Source organism: Sprattus sprattus (assembly GCF_963457725.1).
Source record: "Sprattus sprattus genome assembly, chromosome: 16".
In the NCBI taxonomy this organism is placed as follows: Eukaryota; Metazoa; Chordata; class Actinopteri; order Clupeiformes; family Clupeidae; genus Sprattus; species Sprattus sprattus.
In genome coordinates this window covers 13,080,039-13,105,985 of record NC_137914.1, presented here as the reverse complement: position 1 = coordinate 13,105,985, position 25,947 = coordinate 13,080,039, and the positions used below count along the sequence as shown (strand labels likewise).

At 45.2% G+C, this 25,947-nt stretch overlaps 1 protein-coding gene across 1 annotated transcript in view; it reads right to left on the bottom strand.

Moving 5' to 3' along the window:
• Nucleotides 1-25,933, bottom strand: part of foxp1a (forkhead box P1a) — a 33,839-nt gene extending 7,906 nt beyond the window's left edge. Inside the window, exons 1-7 of the mRNA XM_080854554.1 lie at nucleotides 25,823-25,933; nucleotides 11,894-12,048; nucleotides 10,138-10,245; nucleotides 4,236-4,373; nucleotides 3,724-3,813; nucleotides 3,138-3,255; nucleotides 1,123-1,306 (exon numbers count right to left, since the gene is read on the bottom strand). Of these exons, the coding sequence (XP_080710680.1) occupies nucleotides 1,123-1,306; nucleotides 3,138-3,255; nucleotides 3,724-3,813; nucleotides 4,236-4,373; nucleotides 10,138-10,245; nucleotides 11,894-12,034 (779 nt within the window). The 5' untranslated portion in view covers nucleotides 12,035-12,048; nucleotides 25,823-25,933. The remainder of the gene's footprint in view (nucleotides 1-1,122; nucleotides 1,307-3,137; nucleotides 3,256-3,723; nucleotides 3,814-4,235; nucleotides 4,374-10,137; nucleotides 10,246-11,893; nucleotides 12,049-25,822) is intronic.
• Nucleotides 25,934-25,947: the final 14 nt, after the last annotated feature.

Below are 25,947 nucleotides of genomic sequence, written 5' to 3'. Positions count from 1 at the left end.
TTGTAAGGGAGGAAGAGAGAGCAAGCAATATGTGCAGAGAAAGGAGAGAAGAAGGGAGGGAGAACCAGAGCATAAATATGTATGTAGGGGAAAAGACAGGAAAAAGTAGAAAGACAGAGTGTTGGGTGTTGTGGGGTGGGATGGGGGTGGCTGCCTGTGCTGCTGCTGCCGCTGGATGCACTTAAGGGCTTGAGTTGCAGGCGCCTCTCTGCCGCCAGACCGCTGACATGACACATGGACCTGAGCAAGTCCTTGAGCTCTCACCCTCCACACACACACACACACACACACACACACACACACACACACACACACACACACACACACCGACAAACACACACAAACCCAGACACACACAAACCCAGACACACACAAACACAGACAGACACACAGACAGACAGACACAGACACACCTGTCAGAGATAACAACACAGGCCTTCTCACTTACATCCACAAATAGGCATGCACGCACACACACACACACACACACACACACACACCAAGCACACACACCCACACACAGTTGTTACCCAAAACAACTTGGGGCTATGCACACACACATTAAAGAAAATAACTTAAGCACACACCAACACACACACGCACACACACACACACCGCAGCTCTGAACTCCAATCTCACTCACTTCTTCTCACCCCATGCATGACGGACTAGCATAATCAATACTAATTAATACAGGCCAAGCCAATTAGGATGAGGCCCAAAATGCTCCGGAGCGATGAAGAGTCTAATTATCACAGCAGTGTGAGAAATGCAAGGTGCAAAACAAACAGCACAAACACCGCGACGCGCTCACGAAGACAAACAAGTTCCCCAACAGGTTCTGCTCTGTGAAAACACCCCGGAGGTAAACACAACAGCAACCAGCTGGGGCAGGCTGCATGGCATCCATACATACGGAAAAAGAACTGAATGTACAGATCCTTGCTGTTGATACACGCATTTTTGCAACGCAGGAAGAACTGCTTTCAGTGTTTATGTAAAGCGCTACCCTTGGCTCATCAGCACCGATCAGTGCATTTAAATAAAACCAAACTGGCATCATATAAGTGGAGATAATGGAATAGAAGATCTCGCGACTGCATGGCCTGGTGATCCACTCACCCTTCCTTCCTGGCGAGGCGCGGGCCGTGGTGGCCGTTGGTGGCCGCGTGGTGGTGCAGGCTGGTCAGCGGAGGGGGTTTGGGCACAGTGGGCGACGAGTCTCCCCTCTCCTCCCGTCTGCCCTCGGCCGAGGGGGCCATCTGGGACTCCTTCCACAGGTGCTGCAGGTCCAGCGGCGAGGGGCCTGGGAGAGAGAAGACAGAGGGCTGGGTCAGGTGATGCAGTCATGTTCACACGGCCAGAGAGGAGCAGAGGGCTGGGTCAGGTGATGCGTTCATGTTCACACACACAGCCAGAGAGCAGCAGAGGGCTGGGTCAGGTGTAGCGTTCAGGTTCACACATTCACGCCAGAGAGGAGCATAGGGCTTGGTCAGGTGATGCGTTCATGTTCACACACACAGTCAGAGAGGCAAATAAAGCATTTAAGAGGCTGGTCCAATTACGCACCCATGGGTTCAGAAACCCAGTAGCTGCTTTATAAAGGACCTGCAAAGCGAGAGTTGGAGAATTGAACCATCTCCACTTTCTCTTCCCTTTTTCTACTTGCAATGTCCAGCCCCTTTCTTACCAGCCCATCTCCTGTGACCTTGTGATTGACTTGCACTCTGTGGCAACACTCTTGGACACTGGGCTTCTGATATAAACTTGCTGAAAGGTCAGCTGGATTAATCAGTAAGCCTTTGACTGGAAATGCATGCGCACATAAAGATCCTGCAGCCCAAAATCGGAAGTGAAATTTCAGTGGGCAGTTTATTCTATGTGTACGTGTTAAACATCAGCTGCACTGCACTCTGTTGATTTACGTGTGTGAGTGTCTGGCGGGGAATTAAGCCACACTTTCCCCTCACAGCAGCCCCAGTATCCACATTTTGATTACCGCCGTCCTAAATGAGTCTCCAGGAGCATTAGTCACGGCCAGTCTTTGTTTTTTTGCCACCACAAAATTGTTGTTCTTCTTGAAGAGTGGATTATTTTGCCTGTGTGACTCCACAGCTATATTCACAGATGAACTTAAGCCGTGTGTGTGGATGCACACTTGCAAAAGGAAAACAACAAATTAGCCCTGCAAGGTAAACATCCCATTTTGATGACTGTCACATAATTCTGTTGAAATTATTCAAACTGAACTAATAGAGCACACAAATCGCATAATGAGCCCACATAAGAGACAAGAAAACAGAAAATTCACCAAATCGTTATGAATAAAACATTTTGCAGACCAAAGACAGCACTGCCAAATACAATGATGGAATACATGATGGAAGAAGAAGAAGAAGAAGAAGAAGAAAACTTCCACCCCACAGGCCATCTGTCATCAGGGAACGAAAGGCGAGGGTGTGTTGGGAGAGAAATGTGGCATGGCGTGGTATTGGTGCATTATAGCGAGAAGTGTGGGTTTGTCAGCCAGGAGGCCCTGTATCTGTGGACTGAGGTGTTGTAGTGTCTGGTGTGTGTGAGGTGTTGTAGAGTGTGGTGTGAGGCAGTGTGCACTGGCGTATGGTTTCTACCCGTGGAAGAGGGTTTGCCATGAGGAGGGGGGTGTGGTGGAATGGGGCGAATGGGTTTGGAATACTGTGGTGTGGAATACTGTGGTGTGTTACGGTGTGGAATACTGCGGTGTGGAATACTGTGGTGTGGAATACTGTGGTGTGGAATACTGCGGTGTGGAATACTGCGGTCTGGAATACTGTGGTGTGGAATACTGCGGTGTGGAATACTGTGGTGTGGAATACTGCGGTGTGGAATACTGTGGTGTGGAATACTGCGGTGTGGAATACTGCGGTGTGGAATACTGTGATGTGTTGCAGTGTGGAATACTGTGGTGTGGAATACTGCGGTGTGGAATACTGTGCTGTGGAATACTGTGCTGTGGAATACTGCGGTGTGGAATACTGCGGTGTGGAATACTGCGGTGTGGAATACTGTGGTGTGGAATACTGCGGTATGGAATACTGCGGTGTGGAATACTGTGGTGTGGAATACTGTGGTGTGGAATACTGTGGTGTGTTACTCACCGGCGCTGGCGGGGCCTTTGGAGGGCAGGAAGCCCTGCCTCTGCAGAGTGAGGAGCTGCTGCTGCTGGGCCTGCAGGAGCTGCTGCTGGAAGGCCAACTGCTGCACCATCAGCTGCTGCTGGACACACACAGGCAGGATTACTCAGTGACGCAGGCCTCACAGGTCAAACCCTACAGGTTATAAACATCAGCACTGAGCACCTCACAGCAGCTTTATATCATTAAGCCATCGGCTGGGTGGCTTTTTGTTCTGCTGGGAGACCCCAAAAAGAGATGCTCTGAATAAAAAAGTTTTGAGAGGCTCCTGGACTCTGATCAGCAGGTTCTGACCCAGCTGGCTTTATTAACCAAATCAGGAACCTTGCTAAAAGATTAGCAGCCAAGACTGCCAACTGCATTCATGGAAGAGGGTGTACTGCTACGGTGGCAAAGCCAGGTGAAAATGGACTCAAGCGTTGGGTGTTTCATGCTGCATCCTTACAGGTAGTCAGCCAGTTCCTTTTATTATAGTTATTAAGACCACCATGACAACTTCTAAGCAAGGATACAGACACAAACGAATACACACACACACACACACACACACCTCTTGGCTCTGTTTTCCTGCCTTCTGCTGCTGCAGGAGCTGGACATGAAGCTCCTCCTGCTGCTTCTTGTAGAACTCCTGTAGTTGTTGCTGCACCACAGAGGAGAGGAGGAGAGGAGGAGAGGAGGAGAAAGGAACAGGAGGCCAGTTAACTCTCTGGAGGAAGGCTGCATGCTGAGTGCCAACCAAACCAAAACCATAGCAGATATGATGTGGGCACTGGGGAGGAGCAGTGTGGTGCCATCTAAGGTAATCCTGGCCCACAACAACATGAGGGCTTGTGGCAAAAGTTTCCAAATGGTTTCTCATGTTTACACGTGTTGTGTAGGTGTGAGAAAGTGTGTTCGTGGCGAGTATGGGTGCGAGCTGTAGTGCTACCCGTTACTATAAATGTATCTGTCTGTGAGTGTGTTTGTGTGTGTGTCTGTCTGTGAGCGTGGCGTAAGGGTGTGTACGGGTGTGTACGTGTGTGTTTGTGTGTGTGTGGGTGTGTGCGTCAGGCGCTGTGTTACCTGCTGCAACATGAGGGCTTGCTGCTGCTGGAGCAGAGCCTGCAGCTGCGGGGGGCTGAGGACCTGCTGCTGGAGCAGCTGCTGCATCTGCTGGGCCGTCACCAGCTGAGGACTCATCAGGGCCAGTGCCGCTGGGACCTACACACACACACACATACCACCCAACACGCACATGCACACACACAGAGATACACAGACACAACAGACAGAAACGCATAATGAGTCAATTACCTTAAAAAAACACAACCTTTCCCAGCATGGACAGTGCAATGTCGACAACAACAGTGAAAAAAGAAACAGTTTTGTTTGTGTGTGTGTGTGTGTGTGTATGTGTGTGTGTGTGTGTGTGTGTGTGTGTGTGTGGGGGTGCTTGCATGTGTTTAAAAACATAGCTCTATTATACTATTACATCCGATCGCCATAATTAATTTTCATTTTGGCCTTCAACATCAGACTATTCTTTCCACCTGCAATCTCATTAGGGGCTGCTCAGTATTATCCACTGCGCTCCGGCCTAATTCCATTATAGCGACCATCACATTACCACCCGCCTCCACTGAGAGGAGCTACTAAAGCATCACTCAGGCCTCGCCGTGTTGAGACATATAACTGAACATGGCCTCATTTTCGCTCCAGTGATGGGAGAGAGAGAAGGAGGGAGGGGAGAGGTGCGAGGGAGAGGGGGAGAGGTTGTCAAAGCAAACATTTTCTGTGCCTGATGTTCCTGTAAACAGTGTGGGAGCTTCTGGAATCGACCTGCCCTTGGTTGCGCTCGGACACGCACAAGTCTGAAGGGCTTAGCGTGTCAGGGGCGGCGTGCCTCTCCTCTCCTCTCAGCTGGCAGAGACAGAGCGACTGGCCAGGGGAGGTCTCTGATCCGGCCTCCTGACCCGACTACGCCGGGGCGGCAGTACACTTTGTGGCCATTAGGAAGCCTACTAAGTTTACAGGTTCTGCATTAGTGTTTTCTGTTGCTTAACAGATTTCTGGGTGTTTTTCTGTGCTTCCAAGGTTTGACAGATTTCTAACAGGGGAACACATCAGATATAAATATGCATAAGTATGTAGGAGATCACAGGCTAGAGAGGAGTGGGGTGCATGCGTGGGGGGGGGTCCTTGGTTTTCTAAAAATTATGACGTCAAAATGAGTTATTTCAGCAGCTAGAGTTTTTCATAGTGTTGCAATTACAACAAAAAACTTTGTGGTCAGACAATGGAAGAAGACATGATTCCATTATTCACTTCATCTATGTGGGCTGTTGTTTTTTTTCTCCCTGATTTCAAACAGACATTCAAGTTTTAGTTTTTTCTTCGCCCACTTACAACAGTGAGGAAACAGAGACACAAAAGAAGAAAACAAAAGAGAGAAAAAAAAACACATAGGGAGGACCCATTTGTGAACACAGGAAGCAGAGTGAGGCATCAGCACGTGCTTCGCCTAGGCCTCAGACAATCACCCCCCTCCACCTCCACCTCCACCCCCAACCCTGCCTCCTCTCACTCCATCCACAAGGCTTTCAGAGAGGGGGAGTTGGATGGGGGGGGGGGGGGGTATGTTTACGACAAACATAAACAGAATAATTAAAGCTGCATTTACTGACGCGTATGAATAATATATACAGCAGGGATGTGAAGCGGCTGTGAAAACAGAGCTAGAGATTGCGTTTTAATTAAAGTGCTCCTAGACCACAAACAAACACTGTTTCCAGTAAGGCAGCCACTGTTTGGTGTATGGTAAACAAAACTGCTGGACGGGGTTGCTGGCTCTGCGCGGCAAACAATAACAGCTGATTATGGTGGCATTACAGTCCTGTTCCCATCTCTGCATCGGCCACGACACTCACAAACCCAAAGTGCGTGGCAGACTGAGCAAAAGAACTTCGTTTTGAAAATTCATCAACTCTGCCTTTTAGAGTGCCTTCGAGCCTCTCAGTGGAGGGCCTTTCGATGACAGCCACTGATTTATTTTGTACTCACAGGATTGGACCTAAACTTCAGTCATTTCATGACCTTTGAAATTCTTTTGGACAAACTATCCCATTAATTGCCACTGTGTTGACAAAAAAAGCGGCTTCATTAACTTCTATAAAAGGCAAGGAGGGAGTACATGAGTGCATCCTTCCCTCTCTGGCTGCCACAATAGCAGTGGAGTTACCAGGACAACAGACACGTCCAAACAGATAGCTGCTGCTGCTGTTGTTATTGTTCTTGCCAAAGTGTCAAAACCACCATCTCCATCTGATGGGGAAATGTCAACAGCACCCAAAACGTGTTTGTGGAAAACAAAAGCCCCACATATTTCTTAGGCCTCGCACTGAAGAGTGGAAAGAAAAAGAGGAAAGAAAAATAAAACAAATACAGCGGGAAGTTGACAGCTTCAATACCTTGTGGACATGTTTGGTCGAGGTTTCCACACCCAAAACAAAAACAACATTCTTTCCCTTATTATTCACCCCGTTTCAAACATAAACACCGCAGAGACGGGGGCCTGCAGCTGCGCTGGCTGGCGCTCACCACAGGGACACCCCGCGGCAGATAAACGGCCATCTGATTAACCCACCTCCAGACCCATCACTCACACATCCCCAGAGCCTCTGCAGGGATCAGACCTACTACTGCAGGAGGAGGAGGGAGGGAGGGAGGGAGAATGCTGCATCGGTCTATGTGTAAAGAGAACGCTGAGGTTTGTCTGACCTGCATCTCTCCCCCTCTAACCAACAGGTTTGAAGTATTCTACATGCAGCCTCACTGGCTACATTTCCAAGGTAGGAATGCTTGTGCGAGTGTGTGATACTTCTTCTCTCTAGGTTTTACTTGACTGTCTTCCAAGACACACAGGCTACACTCTCTCTGCCATGCCGAGCCCACATTATACTGCCACCACACTCACACTCACACTCACACTCAACCACACCGGGACCCTACGCCTCGCTCGTGTTTATGCTACCATCACACTACCCCATTCTTCACGCCATCGCCACACTTAGCTATTCACAATGCCTACACGGACAAGTGACACGTTCACTGAGTCATCACCGACACCAGTCATCCAGTCACTGGATCTTTAAGCGGCACTCCTCAAAACCAGCTTCCATGACAACACCAGACCCCAACATCAAGCAAATACATTCTTACTCATCCCATACAGATTTGTAGGATATGCCTTGTATTTTCCGCTGGTGCTACGACCACTGTTCTTGCATACACAGTGAATGTATTTTTATTAATGTGTGTTGAATGATTAAGTGCTGGTGTGTGGGAGAACTGATTGTCTGGTGGCCCTCAGAAGCCACGGCAAACATACGTGGCCCCTCCTCAGGCCTCTAACTGAATTACAGTCATTCGGAATGATGGTAATTTAACACTAGTTTCCTCAATGGAAACTGACTCATTGTTTCAGTACAAAGTAGGATGTGAACAAGGAAAGTGCACAGAACAGTCTGTCATCAGCACAAACAGCCTGATCAGGACGCTCCGACTCACACGGTTACAGTGACAAGAGATAGCAGGGACAGAGAATGACAGAAAGATGACAGAGAAAGAGAAAGAGAGTGTGGAGATGGAGATAAAGAAAAGTGACAGATTTAGGACCACACCTAACCTCATCTATTATGACGCTAAAAACGATTTAAAAAAACAAACAAAATAAAAACCCACATGAACATTCAGTCACACCTTGTGGTAACACAGAGGATCACAATCATCAAACAAATATGTACCTTAATGTGGGAGAGTTTAAGACAAACAGAAGAATGCATTTTACACCTGAATGAGAAAGTCACACTAGAAGACAACGAAAACGCCAACAATGTAAGGTCTTTGGGCCTAATTTCACCTACAAGGATCTACAAGGCCTGGAAAACAAAGTCTTAAAATCCATCACCATGGTAATCTTGTCAAGAGTGCATGATCGGCCTACAGAAAGAAGAGAAGAGAAGACCAACCTGTGGAACTGCACAGAGTTGCTCAGTGGCGGGAGAGAGAGCGAGACAGAGGGTCAGTGGGAGCAGAGGTGAAGGATGGGGCGGAGGGGTGGAGAGAGGGTCAGTTGGAGCAGAGGTGAGGGAGGGAGGGGGGGGTCAGTGGGAGCAGAGGTGAAGGATGGGGGGGGGGGGGGGGGGTCACTGGGAGCAGAGGTGAGGGATGGGGTGAAGGAAGAGCACAGCTCCAGACCACAGACATCTCCCTCAGTGACCCACTGAACTACTGCACTGACATTATTCCCAGTCTACAGGACTACACAAATGGCCACAAATGCATGTTCCATTTTACTAAGCACGTGCGCACAATACTTGCTCAAGACTAGTAACCTCAAAGATGCCGTTCTACTACAAAACAGATCAGTTCTTTCTGCCAACATCTTCTTAAAAGCAGTCGTAAAGAACTGGACGATGACATTTTTGTCTCAATATTAAGAATTATAATTATAACAATTAAAAACAGTTCAGTGCTTTTCCATTAAGCACACTGTCAGACTGCTTTTAGATGCTTACTTTAATTTTTGATTTAATGAGCGCTTTCTTCCTCTGTTTACCTCGACGCATGTGACTCAGCTCTACACATTCATGAGAGTAATTTAATCAGAGTGGGCAAGTTTAGTGTTTGGGACCAAGTTGCCATTGGAAACCAAGAAACATTGAAAGCTCTTCTGAGCACAAATAAAGTGTGTGGGTCAATAACTTCTCTGTTGACTGAAATGGTGCTGAAAGCTATGCTCTGAGGAGTGGTGTTGTAGTGTGTGTGTGTGTGTGTGTGTGTGTGTGTGTGTGTGTGTGTGTGTGTGTGTGTGTGTGTCTGTGAGCATGTATTAATCTGTGTACATATCTGTGTATCGATGCACGTGTGTGTGTGCGCCCCAATGTGATATATAGCGAATGCCAGAGCCTTATCTCAAACATGATCTCAATTCATTTTTCCAGACTTTTCCCCACTAAAAATCAATAGTAAAACCTACCCTGTCCTGACCTGTAAGGCATTCATGTTTACCAGACCAATGAACATGACATCAAAAGGTAAGCACTGTCATGTCCCTCAGAACAAACAAGTTTTTTTGTCACTCGTCACTGTTCAACCGTGATGAGTGGTTATATATATATATATATACACACACACACACCCACACACACACCCACACACAAACACACACAATGTTAAGGATATAACTGAATCACATATCTTCCCTGTCATCTCACAAAACATCTTCATGGTATAAAGATCTTCTACAAAAATGTGTGGGTCAAATGTTCAACTTCCCATTATTTGTATGCATTTAGGCACAAATTTTCACAGACACTTCCGTGTGTTTAAGATCTATTTCGCGTTCCGAAAATATTTATCATTTATCTTGAGGTTACACATCTGTCATCGTCACCTCTCTTTCAGTACAACCTCAAGAAAAACATTAAAAACCAAACCAACTCTTTCAGTTAATCTGTGTGCAAATGTCATGCGTCATGGCTGGTACATCCTAATTACACTCTCCAAACCTGGGAACAATAACAGGAGTTACATGGCAGAAAGCTAGAAATTAAAACAACAGAGAACGTAGATTTTAACATGAACATGACTGGTCATCTCTATTGTAAGGTCTGCTACAGTTTAATCTAATGGAGGTAACCAATTTTTGTTCTACATCCATGAAAAACATGCAGTGATTATATCTACATGCTCACAGCAAAGTACCAAAATAGTATTTAATAATATAGGGCTAATCCTAGTTGAAGGTTGTTAGCAATTAAAGTCATTTTTGTCAAACTAGATTGACCTGCATTGAAATGTGCTTTTCCTTCTTCTGTGAAATCGTGGTTGGTACTGACAGTGGCAACATGTGAATTTGTTAGTGTCTGTATATCTGTGTGTGTGTGTGTGTGTGTGTGTGTGTGTGTGTGTGTGTGTGATTTACCTGTGTGTCTGTCTCTGCCTCAGAGGCCCTAGGGGACTTTCCTTCACTCCCCTGCTGCTGCTGTTGTTGTTGTTGTTGTTGCTGGAACTGTTGTGCAACTTGAAGAGCCTGAAGACACAAAATAGAGGGGGGTGGGGGTTTGAGAGATGAGAGAAGAACAGATGAAGAAAAACAACAGCAACCCTACTATCACCACAGAGCTGATTGGGTCCAGAGCAGCCCCTTTTCCCTTTGGAGCCCCTCTGCCTCTCAAAGCGGAGCAGACACACGATGATGACACCCGCCCCATTACGGCAAATAACAACTAATCAAGCAGCAACAAGCACCACTCCTCCGAACACCATTCCTTCATCTTCAGCTCTTAAACGCCACCTCCTTAAGGCTAAGCATTACAAGGAAGACACCAGACACACAGGATCAAATTTAGACAGAAATCCACAGAATGTAAAAAAAACTAAAAACAAACAAATACAGTACCATGAAGGTCAATCAACAATGTTTGCATGAGCAGTTGAGGAGCAGGCGTAGGAGGCATGCCCAAGTAAAAGGACATAGCTTTCCTCTGAGAACCTGTCTCTCCCACTCGCTCACCCACCCCCACGCCCCACCACCACTAAACCACCAAAATAACCCAGCCATGGCTACAACTAACGGAGAGAAGCAGGTCAACAGGAACTCGGGAGAGTTGTGAAAACAAAAAGAGCAGCGAAAGGCACAGAGAGTGCGTCTGACCCTCACACCTCTGGAGGTCACACATCTGGGCCAAGAGCAGGGAGGGAGGGAGACAGAGAGCTGGAGGGGGGTTGAAGGAGAAACCAAGTGAGAGTGAAAGAGAGTGAAAAAGGAAAGAAACGAGACAAAGGAGAGGAAAAGAAACAGGAAGCCAGAGTGAAAGAAAGAGAGAGAAAAAGGCGACCAAGCGTAACGGAGACAGACAGAGAATGCAAATTTGAAACTTCTAAAACGTGAAAAGCTCATGAGTGTCCATGTGGGGTGTGCTGCCTAAGAGAGTTTGCTCAGTGATGGGGGGGGGGGGGGGGGGGGGGGGGGGTCTCCACAGCTGTGTGCCCCTCTCCACAGCCTAACATGACATCATCTGCCTGGAATGTCTGATGTGGGGCGCAGCGGGCAGAACGTTTGGGTTCCCAACTAGATCCCACCACAGCATGGGGCCCGCTGGCATCTCACACACAAACACAAACAGACACACACAGACACACACACACACACACACACACACACACACACACACACACACTGCAAAGATTAAGGTATTTTGTGTGGCGACACATGCCCTCCACATGACTCTTTCAGCTGCTGTGTGGTGACGCCCCTCACTCAAGGACAGGCATGCTGGTTTTGGCGTTCCTGAGACCACTGTTGTTCCAACTGTGCTGGATGTCCAGTATAACTGCTCAAAGGCAATTGGTACAATTTTAGTGTGTGACCATAATTCAATCACACTGAATCAACAGCACTGGCTGGTTGAATGGTAGGCTTGGATTCAGGTGGAAAGAGCCTGGTGTGAAAATATATGTCTGTTTCTATAACCGTTTGGCGGCCACTTGAGATTAAAACAGATGTTGTGACATATTTTCAGTGGTCTTTCACCAAATTAACACAAAACATCAAAACACAATTTCCAACAGCATCCATATTTCAGACAGAGAGATAGAGCGTCTGGGGGGGAGACTAAGAATACTCAGACAGACAGACAGACAGACAGACAGACAGACAGACATGTGGGTTGAGCTACCTGCTGTGTGTGTGGTAGACTGGCCTCTGCTCCCTGGGAGGAGGGCGATCCGGCAGTGGGCTGCTCCTCGGCTTTCTCACTCTCTCCCCCCTCACACGCTGCACTGCCACTGGATGCCTGCTCCGTCTTCGACTCCTGCATGTCGGCTCACGCACCTGCAGACACCCAGGACAGCAGAGCAGACGACACCATGAACCCTTGAACCAGCGGACGCGAGATCACATCACACAACGTCCTCGTGACCCCCCCCCCCCCCCCCCCCCCCCCCCCACACTTGACTGACCTAATCCATCTACTTCAGACCTCCGGGTTTCCATTTCCACTTTTTTAACCCTGACCACAGAGTTTGATTCACGCAAGAACACGCTTGCGTGTATCAAAACAGCCAAAAGCCTCCGATGACAGGTTGGCATCGGCCCGTAAAACAGACATTTCCTGTACTGCTAAGTGGTGCTTCGGCGTCTTACAGCAATGCCACAGTAGAAGCCAGGAACCCCCCACCACCACCCAAGACCCTCTCTCCAAGGCCCACAGCCCCCTCACAGACTGTTTACAGTGGCGCTGACACACTGAAAGGACAGCATTCCTACCCGACAGATAAGAGCAGCGACAGCGGAGGAAACCAGCGGCGGAGTCCAGGTTTGTTTAGATTCGCCTTCCAGTCACAGGAACCAGACACAAACAACGCAACAGAGGAGAGAAGAAATGGCCAAGTGGACAGTCAGGCCACTGATCAATGTGAAGGGTAGTCACAGACCAGAGTGGGGCCTATCCACAAGCACCTTCCAATCTCCACTACGGTGGCTGAATATAGGAAGACACTACTGGCACGGTTACCTTTAAATAGTTAATGTCTTTCTTCAGCACTTCTTCTGACATATCTGATAAATATGTGATTTAAATCAGTTGAAGCAGTGATGGCAGTTGTAGTATGTGGTCTGACTTGAGTAGACGAACCAATCAATCAGCCAATTGTGCTGCACTGCGGCAGAGCATGTCTACAGTTAAACTCAGTTGAGATGGCAGCATCTGAGAAGGGGATTGTGGGATTGGAGTTAGTCCAAACATGCCTAACAACTGCACGTGAGGTGTTAAGTTTGCGAGCAGACACAGCCCTCTCTGGCAAGAGTGGAGCTTTCCAGTAAAACCGAACTTGATAGTGGCAAAGAGGAGGGAGAAGGTTTCTCTCCCCTCCAAGTATCTAAAAAGACAGACAACATAGACTGTGTACAGCAAAATTCGCTAATTCACAAAATAGTCACTTTTAAAGAGCAGAAAAAGAATCTTTATAGAAATCCGTTTCTGTTCTCATGTGATTCGTCTCTTGCCCTTGTGAGGACAAGTCTGCACTGCGGTGGGAAGGGATAGCAGAAACCAGATAGCCTTGTTTGTGAAACGTCCCGATTGCCACCATGGCTACAGTAAACAAAGGGGCCCCGCTTTGGGTGTTTATTAACAAACACGTTGTCGTTCTGCGGCAATTTAACATTAACCAGGTGCTGCCATCAACAGATCTGGCAGGTGGCATGATACACAGGCCAGCGCCTTATGTAAACATCTGGGGGAAGGGTATAGGGGGGGGGGGAGGGAGGAGAGCCATTCAAAAAGCAACACAGCAAAGAGCAAACAGCCAAGAAAATCTCTAGACAAACAAGCAGCCGCTCTCCTGACATGAATGCAAACCAGAGCAGAAGTGCGTGTGTGGCAGGCAGGCAAGGGGGGCAGGGAGCGCTTGTAGGATTCGAGTGCTTGTTATTTAGCACCAACACAGCCTCAGCTTGTTTGGCTGGCGAGGGGTCGTCTGAGCTTGTCACAAGGAATTATGTTGTGCTGCTCTGAATAGAGCTGCTCTCCGTCACCTAATAACTTCTATTATACTACCAACACGCTTGTGCTATAGATAGACTGAATACAACTAAGCAAAAATGCATACAGTTGGATGTGGGATGAGCAAGCTTCTAAAATCAGACTAGGAATGCAGGCAGGAAGTTCATCAGAATGTTACGTTTGAAGTAGCATGTTAAAATCAGGTTAAGACAAAGCTGCATGCTTTCTCTAAGAATGCCCTCCAAAACGAGATAAAAGAGTTTCAGGTGCACTTTTAAAAGGGGCCATATGTAAGCCTGACAAGCTGTCCGCTAGCGACTACCAAACCCAAGCAGATTGGGGTCAGGGTATTACTATATTTGCACAACCCTCCCTCCTCTCCCTTCGCAGAAGTAACTACAAGATTTAGCCATTTTCGCTTCTGAAAAATGTCTAGGCTACCATAAGTGTTTCCATCCACATCAAGCTCAAAGTGCTTTACAGAATGCATACAGAGTAGAAAGGTATTGGGAAGCTGAAAATAGACTCTGGGAAGGTGTGCTTTGCTGTCACCATAGACAAGCATCATGTAGAGCAGATTTGGAAGATCTGTGTTTGTACATCAGTGTAGGGATGCCATTTTCTGTGGCTACTATTTTAGCCTCCGAAATGGGATTTAAGCGTTTAAAAACATAATTCCTGAGAGTGTGAGGTTGTGCCAGTAAAATCATCCTTGCCTTGCTGTTTTCGCCACACTGACTCACTAGTGCCTAGAGAGAGTCCAGGCCAGGATTAGCTGGTTAGCATGCTAACTTTAAAGGATATCAGGGCAATACAGAGCATAGGCGTTTTTTTGACAACGGTCACCACAGTTATTTCATCACATTCAGTTGCCATTTATAGTTTATTTTTGAATATTTTAACTAAACTTGTAACGTATAGCACCTTTAAAGTTTCACGCACACCCAGGCTACTTTTCCCAGACACTTCCTGTAATAGAAGTTCAAAAAGAGTTCATCGATTATATACAAAAAAAGATGAAAATAAATAAAAGGGGAGGGGAGGGGATCAGATCACAAGATTTCTGGTGTGTGGCTGCATGTAGAGCCTGTTTACCTAGCTGTGAACAGAGCCAAGCTTGTTTGTGTGTTCCTGAGCTTTTTAATGAGCACACATCAGCAGCCTCGCCGGAGTCTCCAGCTCCTGCTCTCCCTGGGCCAACAGAGATGGCAGCGCGGGGCTGGTGCAAGAGAGCGTCACGCCTGAATGACGATTAAGCTGGAGGAGTTGTTGTTGTTGTTGTTTACGGTTATGCATCTGCAGCAGATAAACAACGCAGGTGTGCCTCCACACCTCACAAGACCTGGTTAGAGGTCATGGTTGGGAAACAACATGCATCAAAAAGATCTATGCGTGTAGCTGATAACCTTCTTGCTTGTTTTATTTGAGCACTGTTCTCAATGGCTTCCAAGGGAGTGCTTTGGGTTGTTGGTGAAGGCTGCTCTACCAGTGCTTTGGGAAGGTGGCCCTGACTTGCCGCAGTATAATGCAACTCTTTGAATACAGCTTGTTGATGCACGCTGTTAAAACAAAACACTGAAAGGTAAACATGCAATTTTATGTGCCAATTTCCAGGGCCTGATTTGATTTGTTTTCACAAGCGCGCTCATCTGAGGAACGGCCTCGGAATGACAATGGGCATATATCTGCACGCCAAATACATATGCACACACTAAAGAACAACAAAGAAGCACCCCCCAATGAATCCAAAAGAACAGAAAGTCCCTTTGCTTATTGTCCGTTGTTTCCACTGCATGTTGATAAAGCTGGAGTGAAATCTTCACTCAAGAAGCAATTTTTATTTTCTCGTGCTGAAGTTGTTCGAACCTTCTCTCCCGCTCTCTCGCTGCCTTCTCTCCCTCTCTCTCTCTTCCTCCCTCTCTCTCTCTCTGCGAGGACGGAGTCTGTTTATTTGGCTTACACCAGCAGAGGTCTATTTGCACAGAAAATAGTGTTTTGGTTCCCTGGGCAAAGGCCTGAGCATTCCTCCTGTCCAGCTTTCCCATGGATCCGTGCTGGGGCCAGACAGGCAACACAAACATGGGGATTTTGGGATGGAGGTGCAGCCGCGGCATATTGGGGGCTGTCAGGGGAGAAAACACACGCCGAGCCCCGGGAATGCCTTTGATCCCGGCCTCTGGAGATACAAGTGCGGCAGGGAGACAAGGAGAAACACAAGAGAGAGGCCAACATGTTGCCGAACACACAACAACAGTGATAGAGCTTATTGCTTCGATCAGGCTGTCAGTCTGGAAAAAAAGGAAAGCTTTAGGGAGGGCAACGTAACCAAGGAACGATAGTGTTGTCCTGTGACTGATCACTGTATACTTTGGAATTTGTTGTGAGAAATCTGAGCAGGCGATGATGAATGTGTCTCTGGCAGCCCTGATGTTACTTACAAAACAACAACAACAACAACAACAACAACATCATAAATTATACCTCTGGCAACCCTGAAATGAGAACGGATTCCAGAAAATCCTCTATAAAGAACAAGAACCATAAAAAAAAAAACACCCATAAGTACTGATGCACAACAACACAAAAAGAACAAAGCAATATAGAATAAAAAAAATAAAGAATGTTAAAAAAAACTTGCACGCAATAACAAGCCATTTCATGGACCATAAACATCAAGCCTGTTAAAACTCTCGCTCAGTTCTCATTTAAACTGCATGGCATTAGGCCTGGACAATGGCCATGTGCACCGTAGCATGAAAAGATCAGGGAACTAAAGCCCAAATGTGTTGGCTCAGACACGGGGGAGGTGTGCTACCTGCAGAGTGAGCTAGGAGCCTTCTGTGGGGGGAATAGCACAGCACCCAGCCAAACTAACAATAGCACCCATAACAACCAACGAAAGGAATGAGAGAACACTGGATGGGAGGAAAACAACAGAGGGAGAAAGAGAGAAAAACAACAACACAAACAACAAACAAGCCTTTATCTTTCCGCCCCAAGGCCTGAATGCACTGTTGCTATGACAGCAAATACTTAATGGTGCAAAAGCAAATTCTCAGAGAGAGAGAGAGAGGGGGGGTGGGGGGTGAGTGCCGGGTTGCTCTGAGCTAAAAACAACACTCATCCAAAAAAAAAAAACGAATGACATTTAGTGCTCGTCACTGCTTGAGCAGCAATCAAGCTCTGGTAATCAGACACGGGGTTGACTTTGGCTAAGGCGATAGGTAAGAAGAAACGAAATAAAGCAACCATAATATTGTTGGTAGACGGAAAGACACACAGAAAAACCCCTTCACATATGAAACCCATTAATGCATTAAGGAAAATCAACAGGATAGATAACACATTTTCACTCGAACGGTGATGTGTGTTCCCAACTAACTGTTTTTAAGGGAATGCTGCAGAGCGCGAACCTGAAACATGCAAGGTCTCATGCCAGTTAGTATGCCCTAGCTATGAACTATCTTAGCCATCTCTAGCTTAGGGAACCATCTTTGGTACAGTTGGCAGCTGCTAGGGTGTGTAATAAGGGACTAATTAGCTTTTAAGTTCAACTTGTGTACTTGGGGGCCAAGCAGAGGAGCTGCATAGACACCCTGAGGGTTTTTTACCTTTTCCTTTTATAAATAAGTTAACTTTGGGAAACTAACGTCAGCCAGATAACTAGCTATCCTTTTATGCAAATGAAACTCTGCTCACCAATAAAGGACAGTGTTGGATTAAAAGTAACCACTTGCGTATAATATTAAATTGCTTCACATAGACATTAATCAATTGAGAGAAAAATAATGGGGCATCAATAGGACAATGTCCTAAACCAGTACATGCCACTGTGTACCAAAGCCCCCTTTCCTACTCCATACAGGATGAGGAGGGCAACCCTGTGGTATGTGAAAAGCACGGCCGCCTACCTGTCCCCTTTTTAAAGGGGCAGTGGCTCCTCTGAAGCTTCCAGCTGCTGGTCCAGCAGGGCACAATCAGGCTCCCCTGCAGATGGAGGTGATAACAGGTTGCAATTGGACGATTACCGCAGCCGCTCGTTAAGTGCAGCGTTTATGAGCGTTGTGCAGCACAGCACAGATGGAGAGACAGAGAGGGCCTGGAAGAAACATGTCTAGATGAGAGTTCCAACCACACACACACACACACACACACACACAAGTGCTCATTCACCAGTGTGGACAGGCCTGTGGGTAATAACTATATGTGTTTACAGCAGGTGGCCTGCGGTTGGTCGTCACCACAGAGGGGAGGGGGAAAAGGGGAGAGAGCGAGCGAGGCAGGGAGAAGGAGAAGGTAAAGGAAAAGGAAAAGGAAAAGAAAGAGAGAAGGAGGTAGGGAAGTGTGAAGTAAAACTTGTAAGGAAGTTGGAGGAATTCATTAACCCAACCCTTCCAATGCTTCCCCCATATAAGAGCGACTGGTGGTGGTGAGGTTTGATGTTCTTCTTCAGTAATATTGACTAGCGTTCACCCAGTGAACATAAAGCATTGGTTCTGGAAACAATTGGCATGAAACGTATTAATGAAGTCAGCACTGATAATGAGGCCATAGCAATGGGTTCCACCAGACTGAAGTCTAGTCCACTGGTATCCCCTTCAATTCACCTTTTCACCTGTTTCAATAATGATAACTAATCCGTCACAAACACTAACCATCGACTCCCATCAAAAACTGAATCAGGATTGCCAACTTATATACTTTTGGCAGAAAGTCTCCTTTCACAGTTTCAAGCTCTCTCATACAATCGCAGCTCAGTTTTTCCTAATGATGGAGATGGAGGCAACATCTCACACAGCAGAGAATAAAGCTAATTTGTTCAAGACCGGAATAGCACAGAACAACGAGCATATCATAATCAAATCAAACACAATGCAGACTTAAATGTTATTTTAATTCTTATTCCCATTTATAACACTTGTAATAAATAGGCTCTTAGGTTCCTAATAGGTTCTTGTGGACAGTTAAGAGTGTGTATACATATATATATATATATACACTGTGTTTACACAGACACACCGACACACACACAGACACACACAGACACACACAGAGACACACAGAGACACACAGAGACACACACAAATGATAGCCTGAATGTGTTTGTAGTTATAGGCACTCCTTTCTTGCGAACTGTGTGGGCATTCAAACAGACAAATTGTCTGTCAACTGAAAGACAGAACAGTCCCAGACCAACACCACATGGGAACTCCATGTTAAAGCTGATGTTGATCAAATTCATGTGAAAACTTTTCACCTTCTACAGAGCTATAACCTAAACAAAATGTTACAAAGTTGTTTGTACTGTATAAAACATTGAGTGGTAGGTCTAATACCTCTGCTGCAAATCAACTAGAGTTATGAAGTTGACTTTCTTGTTTCTCTGAAGATTTCAATGAAAAAAAGAACCATTTTCCCCCCAGAAATCACCTGATTGGTCACCAGATCACCTGCAGAAACTGTGATAAAGTACACAGTACTAAGCCTCCCTTTTTCATGGCATATGTTACAATACTCCAGTGTCTGTTTTCAATAATATAGTATTTAAAAAAAAGAAAGAATGACTACCTCAAAATCGAATTCATAAGATCAACATCCTTAATCAACAGCCCGTGTCATATAAAACAGCCATTTCCACCATATCAATGACAATTCTTCTGCAATACAATTATTTTGCAATTCTTAACTGGATTTGCAATACTACCCGCTAAGAAACATCTTCATGTTCTGTGATTAATCCGCATTCTTGCAACCTCCCAGTGGAACAGTAGACTTTTTTTTAGCTTTTTTTATTTAATAATGAAAGAGGAGAAGATCCCATTTCTACTTGATATGTGACATGATACTTGGCGAGGAATCACCTTATTATACTTTATTGATCCTCACTTCCACATTTCAGCTCAATACAGCTGCAGCAGCTCATTTAGACTTTCGGCCATCTGTGCAGTTACGACAGACAGCAAAGTTCAGCCTTACTTCATAATGATGCATCATAATGACACACACCCATATTAATAAACAAACCTTTTCAACGTGGCTAAACACATGCAACGTTATCTATGGGTTGAGCAAGAGTAGGGTAGAGTAGAATAGGCTACTACAAATAGTAGCCATTTGAAAACATCAGCTAGGCTTGGCAAAACAATCAGTGTGGACACATGTGTCCAATTTCCGATTTCAGTCCAATTTAAATTGGATATTGGACACATGTGTCTCCCCAGAACTAGATTCATTGTGTCCGACTTGAGTCCGACTGGACTCCGATGTAAACCCCTGGACACACGATTCGATTCCGCTGGTAATTGGACTGGGCGCGCATGTGTCTCTCGTATCTGATTCAAATTGGACAACAACTTTTGCACGTGCTTGAGATCGTGCCCACAGACATATACATGCATCATATATAATGTATATGATATGATAAACGCTGCTAGACGCTCAGTTCTTGTGCTCCCTCTCATTCACGTTGAAATACTGAAAGCGAAAGTGAAACTTTGAAACTGGAACGCAACTGTTTGGGACAGAACGCTAATTCAGTGAACAAATATTTTCATATTACTTTCCACCAGTTGTTAGTAGGGTTGGGTACCGAGCACCGGTACCAATACGGCACCGGTTCCATACAACCGATACCTACCCGGACCGAAATGCAACGCAGATTTCGGTGCTTCCTTTCGGTGCCTGAGCAGATAATTTTTTTTTTTTTTTTTTTTTTTAATTAAAAAATTTATAATTTAACAAAACTAGTGATAGCTAACGAGAAGTAACGTTAGTGGCGTAGATCTTTCTGAGTACGATCTGTATACTTTTTTGTGTTGATAACAGATTTCGTGGGGCACATATAAAACTGCTCCATCTCCCAATATAGACTCTCGCCTGTGTCGCTCACGCTGCATTCCGTATGGGACTAGTGGAAACGGGATTTGTGTTGAGGAGTTGCCATGGTAATGGGTTGACTTGCGTGTGGTTTCGGTTTCAAGATAAGTGTGGTTGTTCTAAGCAGAAGTTGGATACGCTTTATTAAACGGAGAGCTACCGTCTCATCCAAAGATATTCCTTCTCAATGTGAGTTCTTAAGAGAGCACTAACTTGGACGCTACAATAACATTGCAACAGTCTGACGGCGAAGAGCAGGCAGCCTTGCACAGAGCAAGCACAAACAGAGCTAGCCATCAATATAACGGAGAAAATGTCGAAAGGTAAACGATCAAAAGTGTGGCTGTATTTCGCACAAAAAGATTCAAACAACGCGACGTGCAGCATATGCAACAACAAAATTGCGTGAAAATGGGGGAGAGAACTCAAGAGGCCCTGAAGCTAAACTTTTAAAGGGGCAGTACACATTCACGAAACCAGTGGGTTTAAATAAATGCAAACTAATTAATATTTGTTTTACTCTGAAGGCAAACATGCTCATATTTCTGCAAAAGTATTACTGAAGTGTGAAGTGTGTGTACAGAGTTTGTTATGTATTTATTTATATTTATTTAAGTATACTGTAAACAGTTGTTATAAGTTAATATATTGTTCATAGTTTGAAGTTAAAAGGTTTGAAGCCAAGTGTTTTGTATTTATTTTTATTTATAGTATACCTCAAACAGTTAATATATTGTTAAATTTAAAGAAAACTATTTGCCTTGGCAATAAATAAGCCTAATGTCTTAAATAAAAAAAAATAAAAAAGTATCGGTTCTGGCACCGTTTAGGCACCGGTATCGTTTTAAAAGTATCGGTTATGTACCGGTATCGGAAAAAACCCAAACGATACCCATCCCTAGTTGTTAGTCATGTAACCCATTCATATCGATGTGAATCAATCAATACTTAAACTGTGGTGTGTTTTTGTTTCATTTCACAACGTATTTACTGTATAATCAACGGTAGCAGATGTAAACATTCCGCATTTGATTTGAACTGACGCGGCCAAGAGCTAGATTGGTCACTGCCATGTGCTTTGAGATAGAGCAGTTAACCCCCCATGGAGACCCCATGGAGAGAATTGGATGGGACCGGAGTGCTGCCATCATGTGCCCGCACTGAATGAGGTTTGTGTTGGTGACATGGAAGATCCATGACTTTGTGTAGGGCAGCATCACATAGCAGCCCTGAGAGCTCACACGTACTGGGGTTCATCTCTCAACGCAGAGCTTCCCTAACTGGACTGATCCTGACTGACAGCTTGGGCTGGCTGGGTTCACCGACACACTACGGATGGAGAGGGGCTGTGGAGCCATGCCTCCCACCCCCCTAGCACACAATGAGTGGATCAAACCAGGCTATTTTTAACGGCAATCTCTTATTCCCTCATTAACGCCTGCAGCACAAAGGAAAAGCTGCTTACTAGTTTTCTCTGCACTCTATGGTGGATCATGGTGTGCTTCAACTCATTGGCAAAAATGATGGACTAAACAGCAGAATTCCAGTTCATGTTAGCGCTCTCTTGTAGGCTCAATGCAAAAGATCATCATCTACACCTTAATCATAACTCTGTTGAATGACTTTATATCACTCTACCTCTTCAAGGCCACAAACAGGCAAATGCAAGAACACTGGGGTAAATCTGGACAAACAGAATTGACAGCTATCAGTCACAGGAGATATTCTAGCTTTTAACGAAATAGAAAACGGAGTGACAACAAAGAAACTATGGGGAGAAAAAAAGGCTGAGAAAAAAATGGCTCCCATCCCCCCACTGCCTCGTCAAACAAGGGCTTGTTTACCCAGCAGAGAGCAGGGCGTGACTTGTTTTTGTTGTTGGAGTGGGCATCAACAACACCAGTGCTGCGCCCTTTCTTCTGTTGGCTTTTGAGGATGGTAAAGGGGCTGGCCAGGCGGCTAAAAAAAGACTGGGGAAGGTGGCCAGCCTCTTTGTGGTGTAAAATGTGTCACTCAGGGAAGGAGAGTGGGGGATGGGACTTGTTGTTGATGTGCACCAGAAAAACAACAACAACAACAACAACAACCGAGAGAGGCTTTGTACTCAGTGAGGTAAACATGGGGGAGTTCTTCAGGCCCAGAAGCAAAAAGAGATCTGAAGAGATATGTTTTGGTTGCAGACTGTCATTCTGGGAAAGCAATGAAGCTTTTATTCATTATGAATATTCAGAGAACTACGCAGACTGGATTAAAACATGAGCCCTGATGCAGCTTGTCAGGTCCACAGCTGATCGGAGGTCTTCATGTCCATATGGAAAAACCCTGAAAAACCCGTAAACTCCATCCCATAAACTCATGGTTATGGAGAATATGATCTATTAGGATTGGTTAATGCTCTTCTAACAGCCTTAAAGACAGCCAGCTAGTAGGATCTCTCTTTCAAACACAGACATGAGCAGTTAAGACTGCCTATTAGGATATTTTCATGTAATCAGACATCTCAAGTCTTTTCACCACAATTATGTGTGCAATATTCTAGAGGAAACAATATCAAATGCACAGATAAGCTCTGAACAAAGGGCCACTTCACCTGCACCAATGGATTCCCTCTGCTGGGGGACAGATAAAGGTTATTCTTGCCTGCAGTTCACGCCCCCTGCTCAATGCTGGCTATCGCCTCCCTTCCACACCCTCAAGAGCAAATATTAAGATATGCAAATAGAGATAAGCCACACAGTGTTCCATTGTCTTCTTTTCAACATTTGAATAGCTAAGGCAGGACTGGGAGATATCTGGCTTTTTTTATTGTCATTCGGAAACGATGGATCGTGGCAGCTGAGAAAGAGCTGACTTTAAGCCAGACGTGCCTGACCGACAACAGAGTGGCAGTGTCCAAAGACAGCACTCTGGACAACACTGCTATGAATCTTCTACAACCTACCACCATAAATAAAATGTTATGTTATAAATAGTCTATGACAACGGAGTCAAAAGTAGTCAAAAGAAACACCAGATAAGGCTGGTCTTAAAATATTTAATTCTTCTAAAATAAGCTGGGAAGTGGGCCTCCAAGTCTTTTTTTTTCTCTTTTTTTTGACAGCAGCATAAAAAGATGGATGTGAGCTTCCTAAAACGGAGGAAAAATCCCTTCCTACCAGTGGGACTGTGGTCAGGCGGAGACAGACACAGTGCGTTTCTCAACTAGGCAGCAAAAGTTCCCTGAAAAGGGAAATGCCTGCCAATTCAAACAGACGCCCCCCCCCTTCTCTCACTCTCTGTTCCCTCTCCCCCCTCTCCACCCGCTTCCCCCAATCACACCATGTGGGCCTGCTACCGGAGGCTGCTCGGAAGCTACTACAACCGTCCCTGTATGTCTCATCACATGAACAGACACTTTCTGACCATCACTGACCAGCATACATACAAAACACATAAAAAAATTACCCACACCGACCCTTTCCCTATGGTAAGGATGCCACTTTGCGCAAGTCATTTCAGTTCATCACAACAATTACATCAAAACCAATGGGCAAGCAATGAAAGTGAACTTCCAGTTAAAGGCTTGGCCTGCCTAGAGCTGATTCATGCTATGGGATTTACACAAGGTCCTTTTGCTCCACCATACTACAAACGAGTTTCCTTTGACACATCGACAGATTTATGGGCAACAAAAAGGCTTTTCAACTCCTGAATCCAGAACAGGAATAAACAACTGGATATGGTGGGAGTGAAATGTAGAGGCATGACTCGCACTAGACTCTGACTGGGACGGTGAAATCATCAACCCTGATTCCTGTAAACTGTTTACTGGAAATGCTGTCATGATACAAATCCTTGACAATTCCCCAGGTATGGAAAGGCTTAACCACAAGCACTGTCTCAACAGGCTTTATATTACATGGTCTACCTCAGCTCGTTTTTTAAGATTAAATAGGATCATCAGTCTTTTAAAAAGACTGTACTGGAAAATATCAAATATATTCTGGTATCCAGGTAGAACTCGCATACTCAGAGGAAAGAGTGCTTAATCAGCAAGTCTGTAACAGAGATCCAACAGCAAATCCAACCCCTCCAGGGGAGACACCTGGTGCTCACCTTCCCGAGTCTGTTTGAATTACAGAACAGGTCTATTCTCAACTCCACACCCGCAACATTTATTTTTACAAGCTACATAGCTTACCGGATGCCATCAAAAAAGATCCGACCTCAAACGTTGCGTAGAGTAGCCTACATTTTATCTACATGAACTTAGTAATTGAAACAGGAGCTGATGAATATTGGAGACTAAAACATTACCACGCATAACACAAAAGACAACACAAACGAGTATGGTTTTGGAATAGTATACTCCTTTCACTACAATATGCACATCCTCTTAGCCTATGCACACACCACCTCAGTTCAACTTGTAAATTGGGTGCTGAGATAGTAATCTTCAAACTGTTCCTTATGGTAATACAAAATAACGTTACCACTTTATAAGTGTTTACTTAAGGCAACGCTTACTGCCTATATATATATATATATACATAGAGATGTCAACCTACAGACAGCAACACAGTCGACTTTAGGTACAAGAGATCCACTTTTAACTCGCCCTAGACGTAAAGCTAATGTTATATGGCACGCACGCTGTAGTACGGACTTGTAGCCCTTGGTAGCTAGCTGAGGGCAAGAACAGTAGCGTTAACATTACGGTTGATAGTTGGCTAACATGTTACAATCAAGCGTCAATGAATATGATTTTCCAGAATGAAATTAGAAACTTAGCAATAACCAAATGGCCAAGGTTACTCTAAACTAAGATGACTTTCCTATATCATTCAACTTTTCCTGAGTGCAATTCTAGGTGTAACTTATTAAGCCAATTGCCAGAAGTAGCTTGCTAGCTACGTTAGCAAGCCGAGTTAACTAACATTAGCCAACTTGCCGTCATAACCTTAACGTTATCGTTGTTCGTCATGCCATACAAATGCACAGATGAGAACGTCAAAAGGTCAGCATCTTTAAAAATCAGATTAAACGTAAGACACTTATGTGATTTTGTTAATATAATTATGTAAAACAATACATCTTAGTTATTATTATTACAGCTTGCTAACATTAGCTATATTGAAGTCTCTTTAACAGAGGAACAAACCACGAGTGGCTATGACATTAAAGGAAATATTACCTTGCGTAAATTAAGTTACCTATTAAAGGATGCTTCACAGCAGAGACACTTACCCAGTCAAAAGAAAGTTTGAATAAAGCGGCAGAATGTGACAAGCACACACCGAGTTGTGAGTGGAACTTTGTGACATCAGGCGATGTGAGCCATCCTACAAAGTCCAAGGACCGCCGCAAGCTTC